Source organism: Brachycentrus maculatus, unplaced genomic scaffold, assembly GCF_059751285.1.
Source record: "Brachycentrus maculatus isolate JH-2025_06_01 unplaced genomic scaffold, ASM5975128v1 h1tg000522l, whole genome shotgun sequence".
Taxonomy (NCBI): domain Eukaryota; kingdom Metazoa; phylum Arthropoda; class Insecta; order Trichoptera; family Brachycentridae; genus Brachycentrus; species Brachycentrus maculatus.
In genome coordinates, this window is record NW_028281268.1 from 302,521 (window position 1) to 315,295 (window position 12,775).

The 12,775-nt window shown below is 32.4% G+C and overlaps 1 protein-coding gene across 1 annotated transcript in view; it reads right to left on the minus strand.

The window, feature by feature from the left end:
* LOC148301753 (uncharacterized) overlaps positions 1 to 12,775 on the minus strand; it is a 59,218-nt gene that overhangs the window by 26,820 nt on the left and 19,623 nt on the right. Inside the window, exons 2-3 of the mRNA XM_088272759.1 lie at positions 9,552 to 9,729; positions 3,546 to 3,724 (exon numbers count right to left, since the gene is read on the minus strand). Coding sequence (XP_088128885.1) covers positions 3,546 to 3,724; positions 9,552 to 9,729 — 357 coding nt within the window. The remainder of the gene's footprint in view (positions 1 to 3,545; positions 3,725 to 9,551; positions 9,730 to 12,775) is intronic.

Here is a 12,775-nt window from a genome sequence, read left to right on the forward strand (position 1 = left end):
TTTCAGTATTTTAAACGGAGATTAACGGAGAGGGATTTTTGAGCTGTAAAATATGTTCACAAAGAATAATAATTTCTTCACAACATTTTCAATGTGTCCAAATACTCCTTCACAAATCTGGGTTTTCTCCACTTAGTTAAGTTAATTACGATATTTATTCCTGTATGATAAAAAAAGCTAGGAACCTCGAAAAAATTCAGGCAGAAAGGTACCTATGTAGAATTTAAACTCAAATTATAATGAAAAAAAGTCAGTATTTCATCGTCAGTCTTAGCGACCCCAAATTAAAGCCTCCCTAAAATGATAATCATATTTTTACCTAATTACATCCTGTCAAGTGAGTATACGTACAAAGTACACATGTAGTGTGTATGAATCATCACGTTTATTTGGTAATCACTAGAATAATGAACACGTAGGTACGTGACGGACACGTAAAGGGTATTTTAACGTTGTAAAGTAAAATACCCTTTACGTAACGTACCTAATTTATCCATCTCGCGTGAGCACAACAGGTAGTATCAAATAAATAATATCCACTATCACGAATATAGGCGAATCTTTAACGCAAATTATTTTCAAAATCTTCTGCTTTTAAAACATTTTTGAAGTGCCAAGGATTTTTTATTATTATTATTGTTTTGCGCTTTTCGTTCATAATTGGATATGTTTCATATAAAGTAAAGTTAAAATATTTTATTTTTATTTTTTATTTATTCATGTTTTGTACTGACATTTCTTGGTGGAACTGCATTTTATAGAATAAAATAACAACTTTGTAGTTTTTTTTTCTACACAAATTTTATTTGACCAGATATCGGTTACGACGAAACCCTGTTTCGTATTCGATATCATCAGAAAAGTATGTTGCTGGTCAAATAAAATTCTTGTGGAAAAAAAACTACAGAGTTGTTTTTTTTTTAATTATTCATTTAATGCCAAAATAGAGTAATGTTAAAAACATTTTCACAAACCGAAATTTCTTCTTTTTCTTTCAATTTTCTCAAAACACTCAGTAATCCGAACGATTCTCTAATCCGAACGAACTACGGCACGATTTACGTTCGGATTAGCGAGCTGGCACCGTATTGCGAAATGATTTTCTTTAAAACTGAAATATTCTCAACGCTTCTACGATTTTCGGATTCGTCCTTGTAAATGACTTTAAGTTTGAAATTTACATTATTTTATTGACATCTCAACATAGATGAAGAAGAATGTAAAAGGAAGTCTGAGCATTTTTAGGGCTTACGACCGTCATACACTGGTTAAAATGATCACTTTACACACGTGTAACATTTACCAATTCTACCCATTATTGACAACCACAATACTCAAATTCTTGAAAATTCTATTTATATGAACCAATTTTGAAACATTGTTCTTGAATCACTAGAACTTCACTAGAGACATCTATTGGTAAGATGAAAAGATGCTTTTTATTGAGCAACACACTACTCTAATTCTTGAAACTTCTAGGTTTATTGATCAAACCCGTAACACAGCATGCCCGAGTTCATTATAACCATGTATAGTGGGGTGAGGAAAGCTTTTATTAAGTAGAGACTCTTTAATTTGTATGCGAGGTATGAATCTTGGATTATATTTACATACTTGAGAAACGCTTGAAAACATTATTTTCTCTAATTTTGATATTTGAAGCAATTACTTTGTGATTAAAAAGAAAACATAAATAACAAATTGACGATAATAAGGAAGGCAAAGAAAAAGGAGAGTTTAGGGACGGAGGTAGAGGGAAAAACTAGGGGAGGAGGTTTGATGCACAGTTAGGATTTTAATGAAAAATAGATTTGATAAATGGATATGATAAGAAATTATTTTCATTAGAACTGAGAACGTTTGAAGGTATATTATTTATTGACATCTCATCAAAGATGAAGAAGAATATGTTCTGGGTATTTACGGGGCTGACGATCACTTTACACACGTGTAACGTTCACCAATTCTATCCATTATTGACAACCACGCTACTCAAATTCTTGGAAGTTCTTGAATCACTTCACTAGAGACATTTGAAGGTTAACGCTTATACGATTTTCGGATTTGTTCTTGTAAATGACTGTTAAGTTTGGTACTATATGCCAGTTAGCCAGTTGAACAAAGGCAAAATAAAGGAATGGGTAAATGATCAAGAGTTAATTTTATGAAAATTGTAAAATGTCTATATTCTTATTTTTTTCTCTTTTTTGTGTTAAAATCGTTAAAGACAATAAAAAAAATATTAACAAAGAACTCCACCGACAAGACACACAAAGTGGCTTGGTGGGTTTCTGCAAACAACAAAAAAGTTCTAAATATGTTGACGTGGTGAAACCACGTTTATCCTTTCAGGCTGGCTAAAAAAATCAATCATCAATCCATTTAATTAATTAGTCTTAGGTAAAATTTTTTTCTGTGCGCGCAAATATTTTTTATGGCTCCGACCTTTTATAATTTACCTGTCGTAAAACTTAAATGTATTTAAAAGGTTTGAATCATAAAAACTGTCGCCAACCCGCTGGCCTTTGTAAATAGATGTTTGCCGGTGGTCTTTCTTTATTATTATACTAAGAGCATTCTTTATTATATTATCAATAAAATTAAGTTTGCTAATTGAAACGTCTAGACGTTGAAAATTTTGGGGGTGGATACAAGCGCACCGTCAGCCAATGAAAAATGGTTTCGAGGGCGTGATCTTCAAGGAGAGAAACCGAATATAACGGGAAGAAATCAGTGGGATCGAGCACTTGGAAGTAGCACTTGGAAGTAGCACTTGGAAGCCAGCACTTGGAAGCCGGGATCCGTCGGATCAGAGAAGACCGACCAGTCGGACTGGTCGGAATAGTCAGTTGGAAGAGGCATTCGGGAAATCAGTGGGATCAATCAGTTAGAAGGAGCAGTCGGGAGAGATCAGGGGGATCGAGCAGTCGGGAGAAATCAGTTAGAAGGAGCATACCTACACCAGGTTTTAAGACTTAAGTGAGGAGAAGAGCGGGAGCTCTACGCAGGGAGAAAGAAGATAGAAAAAAGGGAGTTACTCATCCGGAGTATCAAAAGCAAACCCACGCCGGGTCATAAGCCTCAAATTTAGAGCTGAAGCTCTACTAGGAGAAGAAGAAGATAAGAAGCAAGAATCATCGCACGGCGGCCCGTCATAAGAAGAACCTCATCCCAGCATCCACGGCGCAGCTTTTTTACAAAGGATCACGGCCACCCCAGCATCCCACGGCGCATTTTTTCCACCAAAGGTTAGAATAAGTTTAATTTAAGATAGGATTAATTAATTTTAAGCTAATTTAAGATAGCGGATAAGATTAGTTTAAGTTAAAGTCATTTTCGTATAATTTTTATATTTTTAATCAAATCAATTTAAGTATATTTTTTGCGCTGAATTTTCTTTCATCTCCCTATCCCCCCCTTCTAATATTCCCAAGATATATCAGCTTGATAAGGTGGGCGACGTCAATGTATAAATTGTGATTTAAATAAATGTATACAAATAAAAAAAAAGACATTGTGAAGGCTTAGTGGTAAAGTGCACTCACCGACGCCCAGGTAGGGGGCGTGCGCGGCCTGCGACCGTCTGCTCACGAAGGAGCCGTCCGACAAGGAAGGGGGCGCTATGAACACGTGGCTGCCCAGCGACTGGGGGCCCGACACGGCCGAGCCGCGCGCCATGCGGGCGGCCAGGGCGGCGCGCAGGCCGGACCGCTTGCTCTCCAACCTACAAAACGGACAACTAAGTGACAAATCGCTCACTCCTTTCAACAAGTCATAAACAAAAAAACTTGATTTTTCAGGAGAACTTTTTTAAAGATTAAAAATATAATACTGTGTATTAAAATTAAATATTAAGTCACTTATTGAACTTTTTACTGTGCAACAGATCTTTTAGGTAAAACCTGAAAGTTTTTTCTCCATTTGAAAAATATTTAGTATATTTCAAAAACTAATTAAACAATACCTTTTCTTCAAAATGCAAAAACAATACTTTCTGTCCTGTAGCGGGTAAATATTAAGTTAAAATATACCTCTTTTGCTGGGATATATTACATTCATTCATACATATTACATATATTACATTCTGGGCATTCCGAAAACATGTACAACTGAAAATTGACGATTTTTGATTTATGACGTTCTTGAAAGGAGTGAGCGAAATGTATAAATTATTTCTTCTTCTATCCTATACCGGGGTGCTTCTAAAAAATTTGTTAGTGGATTTACAAACTTGTATTTATTTAGATTGGCAGTGACAGGTATATTGAAAGCTTTTAAATGTAAATTCACAGTAAAATAGGGATGATTTAAATGTAAATTCACAGTAAAGTCGGTAATGACAAAACCCAGTCACTGGGTTTCGTCATTACCGACATCATACGACTGGTAGACGGCTAGATAAAATGTTATATCCACAGCAAGGTAGGGGTAGAATATATTTTTATTATTAACCCTTTCCGGTCCTCTAAAATTAAAAAAAATGTAGGTAGACAGTTACATTCCGATTGGAAAAAAATTGGCCTCTGCTCCACATACTGTTGCAATAGATACGAGTGACAAAAATTTAAGCTTGGAATTTAAATGAATAATATTAATGATGAAAAAAATGTCGAATAACATCCGACATAGGATATAAGAGCAAAAAATCGATATCGAGATATTGGACCAATAAGGGTTAAGGTGTGTTCTATTTCTTTCATCTCTTTTCTATAATATGTAACCATGTTTTGTTTATTAAAAGCATTGCTTACTTTGTGGTATGGTAATATAATACACTGCTAATCATGCTAAATAAAAAGCTTCTTTTCATCTCACCAATAAATGTATCTAGTGAAGTTCTAGTGATTCAATAATAATGTTAAGTAAAGTAATCACTTGAACCAGCCTATGACGGTCGTCAGCCCCGTAAATGCCCAGACTTCCATATTTTCCTCCATCTTTGATGAGATGTCAAAAAACAATATGTATCCAATGATTAAAGAAAACACTTGTTTTTTACCACTTGAGTTTTATTATAGACTACATGTTTCAGAAGTTAAACTTCCATCATTCAGGTCTGTATAATAACTTAGTTATTATACAGACCTGAATGATGGAAGTTTAACTTCTAAAATATGTAGTCTATAATAAAACTCAAGTGGGAAAAAACAAGTGTTTTCTTTAATCATTGTAACACGTCTTACCACAAAGTTAATGCTGAAACAATAAATAAAATATGTATCCATTTATTTATATCACAATTTTTTTTTTAAATTACAGAGACTCACCAAGCCACCTTGTGTGTCTTTAATTATACTTTACATTTTTTGTCATCTCTACATAGATGAAGCAGAATATGGAAGTCTAGATATTTAAAGGGCTAACGACCATAAAATTGACCATTTCGATCATCATTGACAACCACACTACTCTTCGGAGAATGATTGCAATAAGTATTATTGTATTTTGTATATTAAAAGCATCGATAACTTTGTAGTATGGTAATATAACACTCTCCTTCTCATTCATCGTTCACTTTGTGTAATAACACTTTAAAATAAAAGTGGTATTACACAAAAAGAATGACAAAGAGAGTTTAATATTTAAATAGCCAAAGAAATGAGTGCGCGAGTATGGCTAGTATAGAATAAATATTACATTGAAAAATCACTTACATTTTTTATATTTCACTACGGAGAGAACAAATAATGCGGGAGGCGGATGACCTTTTAGATCATAGATTCCCAAACTGGGCAACATCACTCGCTTCTGGGCGATTAAGTAATCCCAGTGGACAATTTTGGCTTCGAGAGAATTAGGCGGGCAATTTGAAGAGTCAAATAACAGATTGTTGAAAAAGTAATGTGTAAATGTTTTATGAGTATTTTATATGATATTTTGGGGTAATATATTTTGCATGAAATATAATGCGCTTAAGGGTTTATTTAAATAGATGCTCTAACCCATTTTCCAGGCATGGGTACATAGAAAAGTAATCCACAGTCACAAACGATTTATTTCATTGTACCGAACACTATATTTAATAAGATATGTGTGTTGTCTCAGCAGAGACTAAACAACTAAACTAACCGTCACACCGCTTGTATGTACAGTGTCCTGAGATTAATGATATTTGTGGAAGTTTATGAAAATTGAGTAGTGTCGTGGTCAATCCTGGTTGAATATTGCACTTGTGTAAAGTGATCACTTAACCAGCCTATGATAGCTCATAAGCCATATAAATACCGAGACTTCACTTCATTCTTCTTCATCTATGTTGAGATGTCAAAAAATGTACACTTCCCTTAGTTAAATCGACAATTTTGAATAATTTTGTATATTTATGTATTTTTGCTTGAATTTCTTTTGAAACTATCAGCGATTACTTATTTTTTTAGATAAAAGTCGCATTTATTATCTACTTATGCTTAATATGTACAATATTCATAGATCAATTAGTGAATTTTTGTTTCTTTTAGCTAAGATTTTTTTTTATTATTATCTGTGTTTGGAATAGGAAGGATAAATCACTCACGTAGGTTGAGATTACTTCAAAAAAGATTCACTTTTAAAATTTCAAACTTACTTTGTGAAATTAAAAACATATCGCTCACTCCTTTCAACAACGTTAAAAATAAATATCAAGCCACTTATTGAACTTTTCACTGTACAACAGATCTTTTTAGGTAAAACCTGAATATTTTATCTCCATTTGAACAGTATTTAGTATATTTAAAAAAAAAAATCAATACCTTTTCTTCCAAATGCAAAAACAACACTTTCTGCCCTATGGCGGGTAAATATTAATTAAAAAAATATGCCGCCAGTTGGAATAAAGTAAATTTTCTGGGCATTCCGAAAACATGCAGAGCTGAAAATTAACGATTTTTGAAATATGACGTTGTTGTAAGGAGTGAGCGATATGTCACGTAACTATAATGGTTTTTATTAAAAAAATACTCTTAGGTACGTTTTATATTTACCATTACCGTAAACACAGATACAGTTTTCCTAGGGTTGGCGATTAAAAATATTGACATTGAAAATTAGGCGTCCAGTCAAATAAGTTTGAGAATCTATGTGTTGGATGGTAAAAAATAATTTCTACGTGTTATTTATTCACTAGGTACTTCGCTAAATAAATAATCAAGAGAAATGTAAAAGTTAGGTACATATATACCCTTAGTACATTAATGTACAGTGTACACACACACAAGGACATAAACTAATCTTCATTACCCAACACTCCCTTCCTTTTTTTAGAATTGCCAACATAAAATAAAAACAAATTGTGTTACTTAATCAGGGCTGCGGTTAGGCTTATTCAAACCAAGACAAATCTCCGTTTTACAAAGCTTTTTATCTACATATACGAGAGCTGTTTCCACTTTAATTTAGTTTTATTTTGTCCTCTTGAGAATGGAGATTAAATGTTATTTCTTAATTTCAATCACCCCTTCATACTAGAAAGCGTTTATTCGTAATTAATAAATATACCATAGCATGCAGGATTGTGTTTATATATAATAATAATAATAAAACCCTTATCCGCACCCCAATGGTGCATAGGGCACTGCTTCATATGAACACAGTGTTATCTTGATCGTTTACACACGAAGGAAAGGTGATCAGCCCTCCGCTTCAGGTACCAGTCCAGGGTAATATTAAATAAATATTACAGTGAAAAAATCACTAATATTTATTTGACCCCCTTGGGAATCGAACCCGGGACCTCCAGAACGGTAGCCGAGCGTGCGGACCATTACACTACAGATGCGGTGTTTATATATAATATACTTTTATTACTGTCAAAAACGCTAACACAATAAAACATTCATAGCATTGTGAGTGTCAGTACCTATACATGTATATCATACATTTTTTTCCTTCCAATTATCTTTTAAATATTTCAAAGAGTTCAAGGAAATCAACCCAAGAAAATACAAACAGCATTTGACTGTTACGTTGTTTACTGTTACTGTGTAAATTAAGCTTTAATTATTTTATACGTATCCATGTATGCAGATGCGTATGTTTTATACATGCAACGATCTCATAGTTTACAAGCAATTAAGTCTATTTTGAATCCATTTGCAGATTACAAACACACTCTCCCATCAGGGAATATTGCGGTTAGACAAGATTCGAAGTTGTCTCAAACTTTGTGATTGAAGATTATCAGAGCAAACTTATTTATAACTCAACTACTCGCACTTATATTCAGCTTATTTATTACTGATTACAGTAGTCTATTCTTAAAAAATCCAAGGGACTGAGAATTGGCCATCTATATTTGTAATATATATATATATATATATATATATATATATATATATATATATATATATATATATATATATATATATATATATATATATATATATATATATATATATTTGTATATATATATATATATATATATATATATATATATATATATATATATATATATATATATATATATATAAATATAAATATAAAGAGAAAACAACAATATACACACGTGTAAAACAACTATTATTCACCAATTCTACCCATTATTGACAACCACACTTGTCAAATTCTTGAAATTCTATATTTATGAACCAATTTCGAAACATTATTCTTGAATCACTAGAACTTCACTAGAAACCAGCCTATGACGGTCGTCAGTCCCGTAAATGCCCAGACTCCATATTCTTCTTCATATTTGATGAGATGTCAAAAAATAATGTGAAAATGAATCCTGTAATTAGATATAATCCAGATTTTGTGAACAAGTATTTGGACACGCTCAAAATGTAATATGTGAATGTAATATGTGTGTAAAGTGATCACTTAACCAGTCTATGACTGATCGAAGGCCTTGCGAATGCCCAGACTTCCATGTTCTTCTTTAGATGAGATGTCAAAAAAGACAAACATGTCTTACCCAATAATGGGTATTTCCCCAAACAAAATTTAAAAAAATGTTATTATGTTGACCTTTTAATAAAATAAGAAAAATGTTGTTTTTATGAAGTACTTATTTTTTAATATAATTTATTATAAAACGTATTTTCTACAAGTTCTATGTTGAGATGTCATATATCGCTCACTCCTTTCAACAACGTCATGTATCAAAAACTTGATTTTTCAGGAGATCGTTTTTAAAGTTTAAAAATATAATAAAATGTATTAAAAATAAATATCAAGCCACTTATTTAACTTTTTACCGTGCATCAGGTCTTTTTAGGTAAAACCTGAATATTTTTTCTCCATTTGAAAAATATTAAGTATATTTAAAAAAATAATTAAACAATACCTTTTCTTCAAAATGCAAAAACAACACTTTCTGCCCTGTAACGGGTAAATATAAAATTAAAATATGCCTCTTTTGCTGGGATATAGTACATTTTCTGGGCATTCCGAAAACATGCACAACTGAAAATTGACGATTTTTGATATACATATGACGTTGTTGAAAGGAGTGAGCGGTATGTAAAAAAAATAACTCCTAAGTAGAGATAATTCAGATTTGTGAACAAGTATTAGGATACACTCAAAATCTTATATATAATTTCAGCCCTGTTATTATTATTAACTAAGATTACCTTATGTCATTCGTCTCTCCGAAGATCTTCATCAGTTCAGTGTCAGGATAGTGCTGGTCGAGGTCTTCATCATCAGGGACTCTGTTCCTATCATCCGAGATGGGACTTGGAGTTCTATCCTCCGCAGATCCCAAGGATAGTTCATAAGCCAGGAGATCTTGAAAAGATGGGTTAAAATCTGTAACAAAAAATAAAATTTATTGTTAACTTGTATCGAACCCGGGACCTCCAGAACGGTAGTCGAGCGTGCTGACCATTACACTACGGAGGCAGACAATAAAGACAAGGGGGGTTAAATAAATATAAGTGATTTTTTCACTCTAATATTTATTCAATATTATCCTGGACTGGTACCTGAAGCGGAGGGCTGATCACCTTTCCTTCGTGTGTTAACGATCAATATAACACTGTGTTTGTATAATGCAGTGCCCTATGCACCATTGGGGTGCAGTAAGGGTTTGAATTGAATTGTTAACTTGTATTATTAATCCTTTATCATCATTTTATTTTTTATTTTCGTTACATTTTAAGTTTTATTATGTAGACAGATAATTGATGCTATAGAAATTGAAATCTAATCGCATTGATAGGAAAAAATCATAACTATTTTCAAAGTTTGATTTTTCAAGCTAGTCTCATTATTTTGGTTGAGTCCATATCCTTGTTCTCTTATCTGGGTTTCTTCAATTAGTTATTTATACGATGTATGATAGATGTTCAAATAGTGAAATAAGGAAGGAATGCAGCTGAGACAAGTATTACCGATAAAATTAAGAAAGGTGCGTTGAGATGGTTTTTGGACATGTAAAACGAATGAATGAGGAAAGAACGGTAAAACAAATATATGAGGCAAATGTAATTGGAAAAAGAAGCAGAGGAAGACCGAGAAAAACTTGGCACGATCAAGTATGCCAAATACTTGAAAGTGGTAAGGTTAGGAGTCGCAACAATCGGCGGGTATGCATGAGGAGATGCATGAACGTGGAAGAGGCGAAGAATGTTTGCAAAGACAGAGTGGTGTGGCCTACCACAAGCGGGAAGGCGTGGTGATGGTTAGTTAGTTAGTCAATTATACATTTTGACATCTCACCATAGATAAAGAAGAATATGTAATTTTATTAATTGATTCGGCAGTTTTTTGTGGTAATATCAATCCTCATTAAATTTTTTGTTTTAGTTTTGCTTGGATAATATCACTATTTCTTAAAATCTCTTGTGATACGTGTTACAATGCATTCCGCATCATTTTCAATCACCCAAAATGCATCGGAATGCATCGAAATACGTGTCAATATACTTGAAGAAAAAGTGGTGTTTCCCAAGGAAAAATCAAATTAATAAAATAATATAAGTTAGTAAAGTGGTCACTAAAATAAGGAAATATGCTAGTGTAAGTGACCACTTTACACATATCGCTCACTCCTTTCAAGAACGTCATAAATCAAAAAACTCGATTTTTCAGGAGAACGTTTTTAATGTTTAAAAATATAATACAATGTATTAAAAATAAATATCAAGCCACTTATTGAAATTTTTACTGTGCAACAGATCTTTTTAAGTACAACCTGAAGGTTTTTTCGGCATTTGAAAAATATTTAGTTTATTTTAAAAAATAATTAAACAATACCTTTTCTTCAAAATGCAAAAACAACACTTTCTTACCTGTAGCGGGTAAATATTAAGTTAAAAATATGCCGCTTTTGTTGGGATATAGTACATTTTCTGGGCATTCCGAAAACATGCACAACTCAAAATTGGCGATTTTTGATTTATGACGTTCTTGAAAGGAGTGAGCGGTATGTAACATTGACCATTCTACCATGATTGACAACCACGCTATTCGAATTGGTAAATGAAATGATTCATGCTTCGTTTCATGTGCGAGTTCGTACATCTGTGGTTGATTTGAGTGAGCTTTATTTAGCGGAGACTCTTCTAAATGTATGACAGATCCTAACTGAATTATTTTACATACTAGGAGACGACTGAAAATATGTATTTATTTTTAATTATCTATTTTACAAATAATCTAAATTGAGATAGCAATAAAAAATTTCCATATAAATATTTCCTAACATGTATGATATGATTCATACGTCTCGTTTTGAAAACTATCTTTTCAAAGTAAGATTGGCTAAAGTCATTTAATGCATATAAGGGCGAGAAGAAAATAGACCTTAATTTTGGATCATAATCAAATAAATCGACGACACCTACATAAAGTACTCTATCTGCAAATCTGTTACTTTACAGGAGAGAGCTTAGAATTTTTTTTCAACGTATTCTTTTTTATTAATTAACGGTTTTATCTGAAATTCTAAACTAGTATTATTCATTCAAAAACACGTTAGAACAATGTATTAAATCTTTTTAAAACTTTATGCTTTGTCAAAATGAAGTAGTTAGCGTTTTACGAGTTCAATTCATTTCGAAAATTCCATGTAGACAGCGTCTTTTACGTCTGAAAACTAGGCGTAATTTATTATATATATTTTTTTGTTTGTTTATATTTGTATGTAGATAACTGTCAGTTGATAACATACACCAAATATCTCAAAATTGACAAAAATGTAGTTAGAGCACTTAACGTAGGGCACGTCGAAATATAAAAATAATTTTCAATGATTAAAGAAAACACTTCGTTTTTTACCACTTGAGTTTTATTATAGACTACATGTTTCAGAAGTTAAACTTCCATCATTCAGGTCTATATAATAACTATTAGTTAGTTATTATATAGACCTGAATGATGGAAGTTTAACTTCTGAAACATGTAGTCTATAATAAAACTCAAGTGGTAAAAAACGAAGTGTTTTCTTTAATCATTGTAACATGTCTTACCACAAAGTTAATGCCGAAACAATAAATAAAATAAAAATAATTTATGTATCAAATGTTTAATCAAACACTAATTAAATATAATTATTTATATGTCCCAGAGAAGCCTAAAGATTGGTCAAACGACACCCTAGGTTTAAACCTTCTGCGTCAGAAGAGAGGGTGTGCCGATTCTGAATGAGCGGTCTTCATTCTTCGCATGTTATAAGGACGTCCCTGGGAGATATGAAACCATAAAAACTAGATGATTATATTCTCTTGGACACATTGTACCATTATTAGCTGAGGCAAAATGATGGCGGAGAGGGGGATGAGGGTAAACTTAATATCGACGAAAATAAATATACAAGGTGGGACAAAACAATACGTTCAATTGGTTGACATTA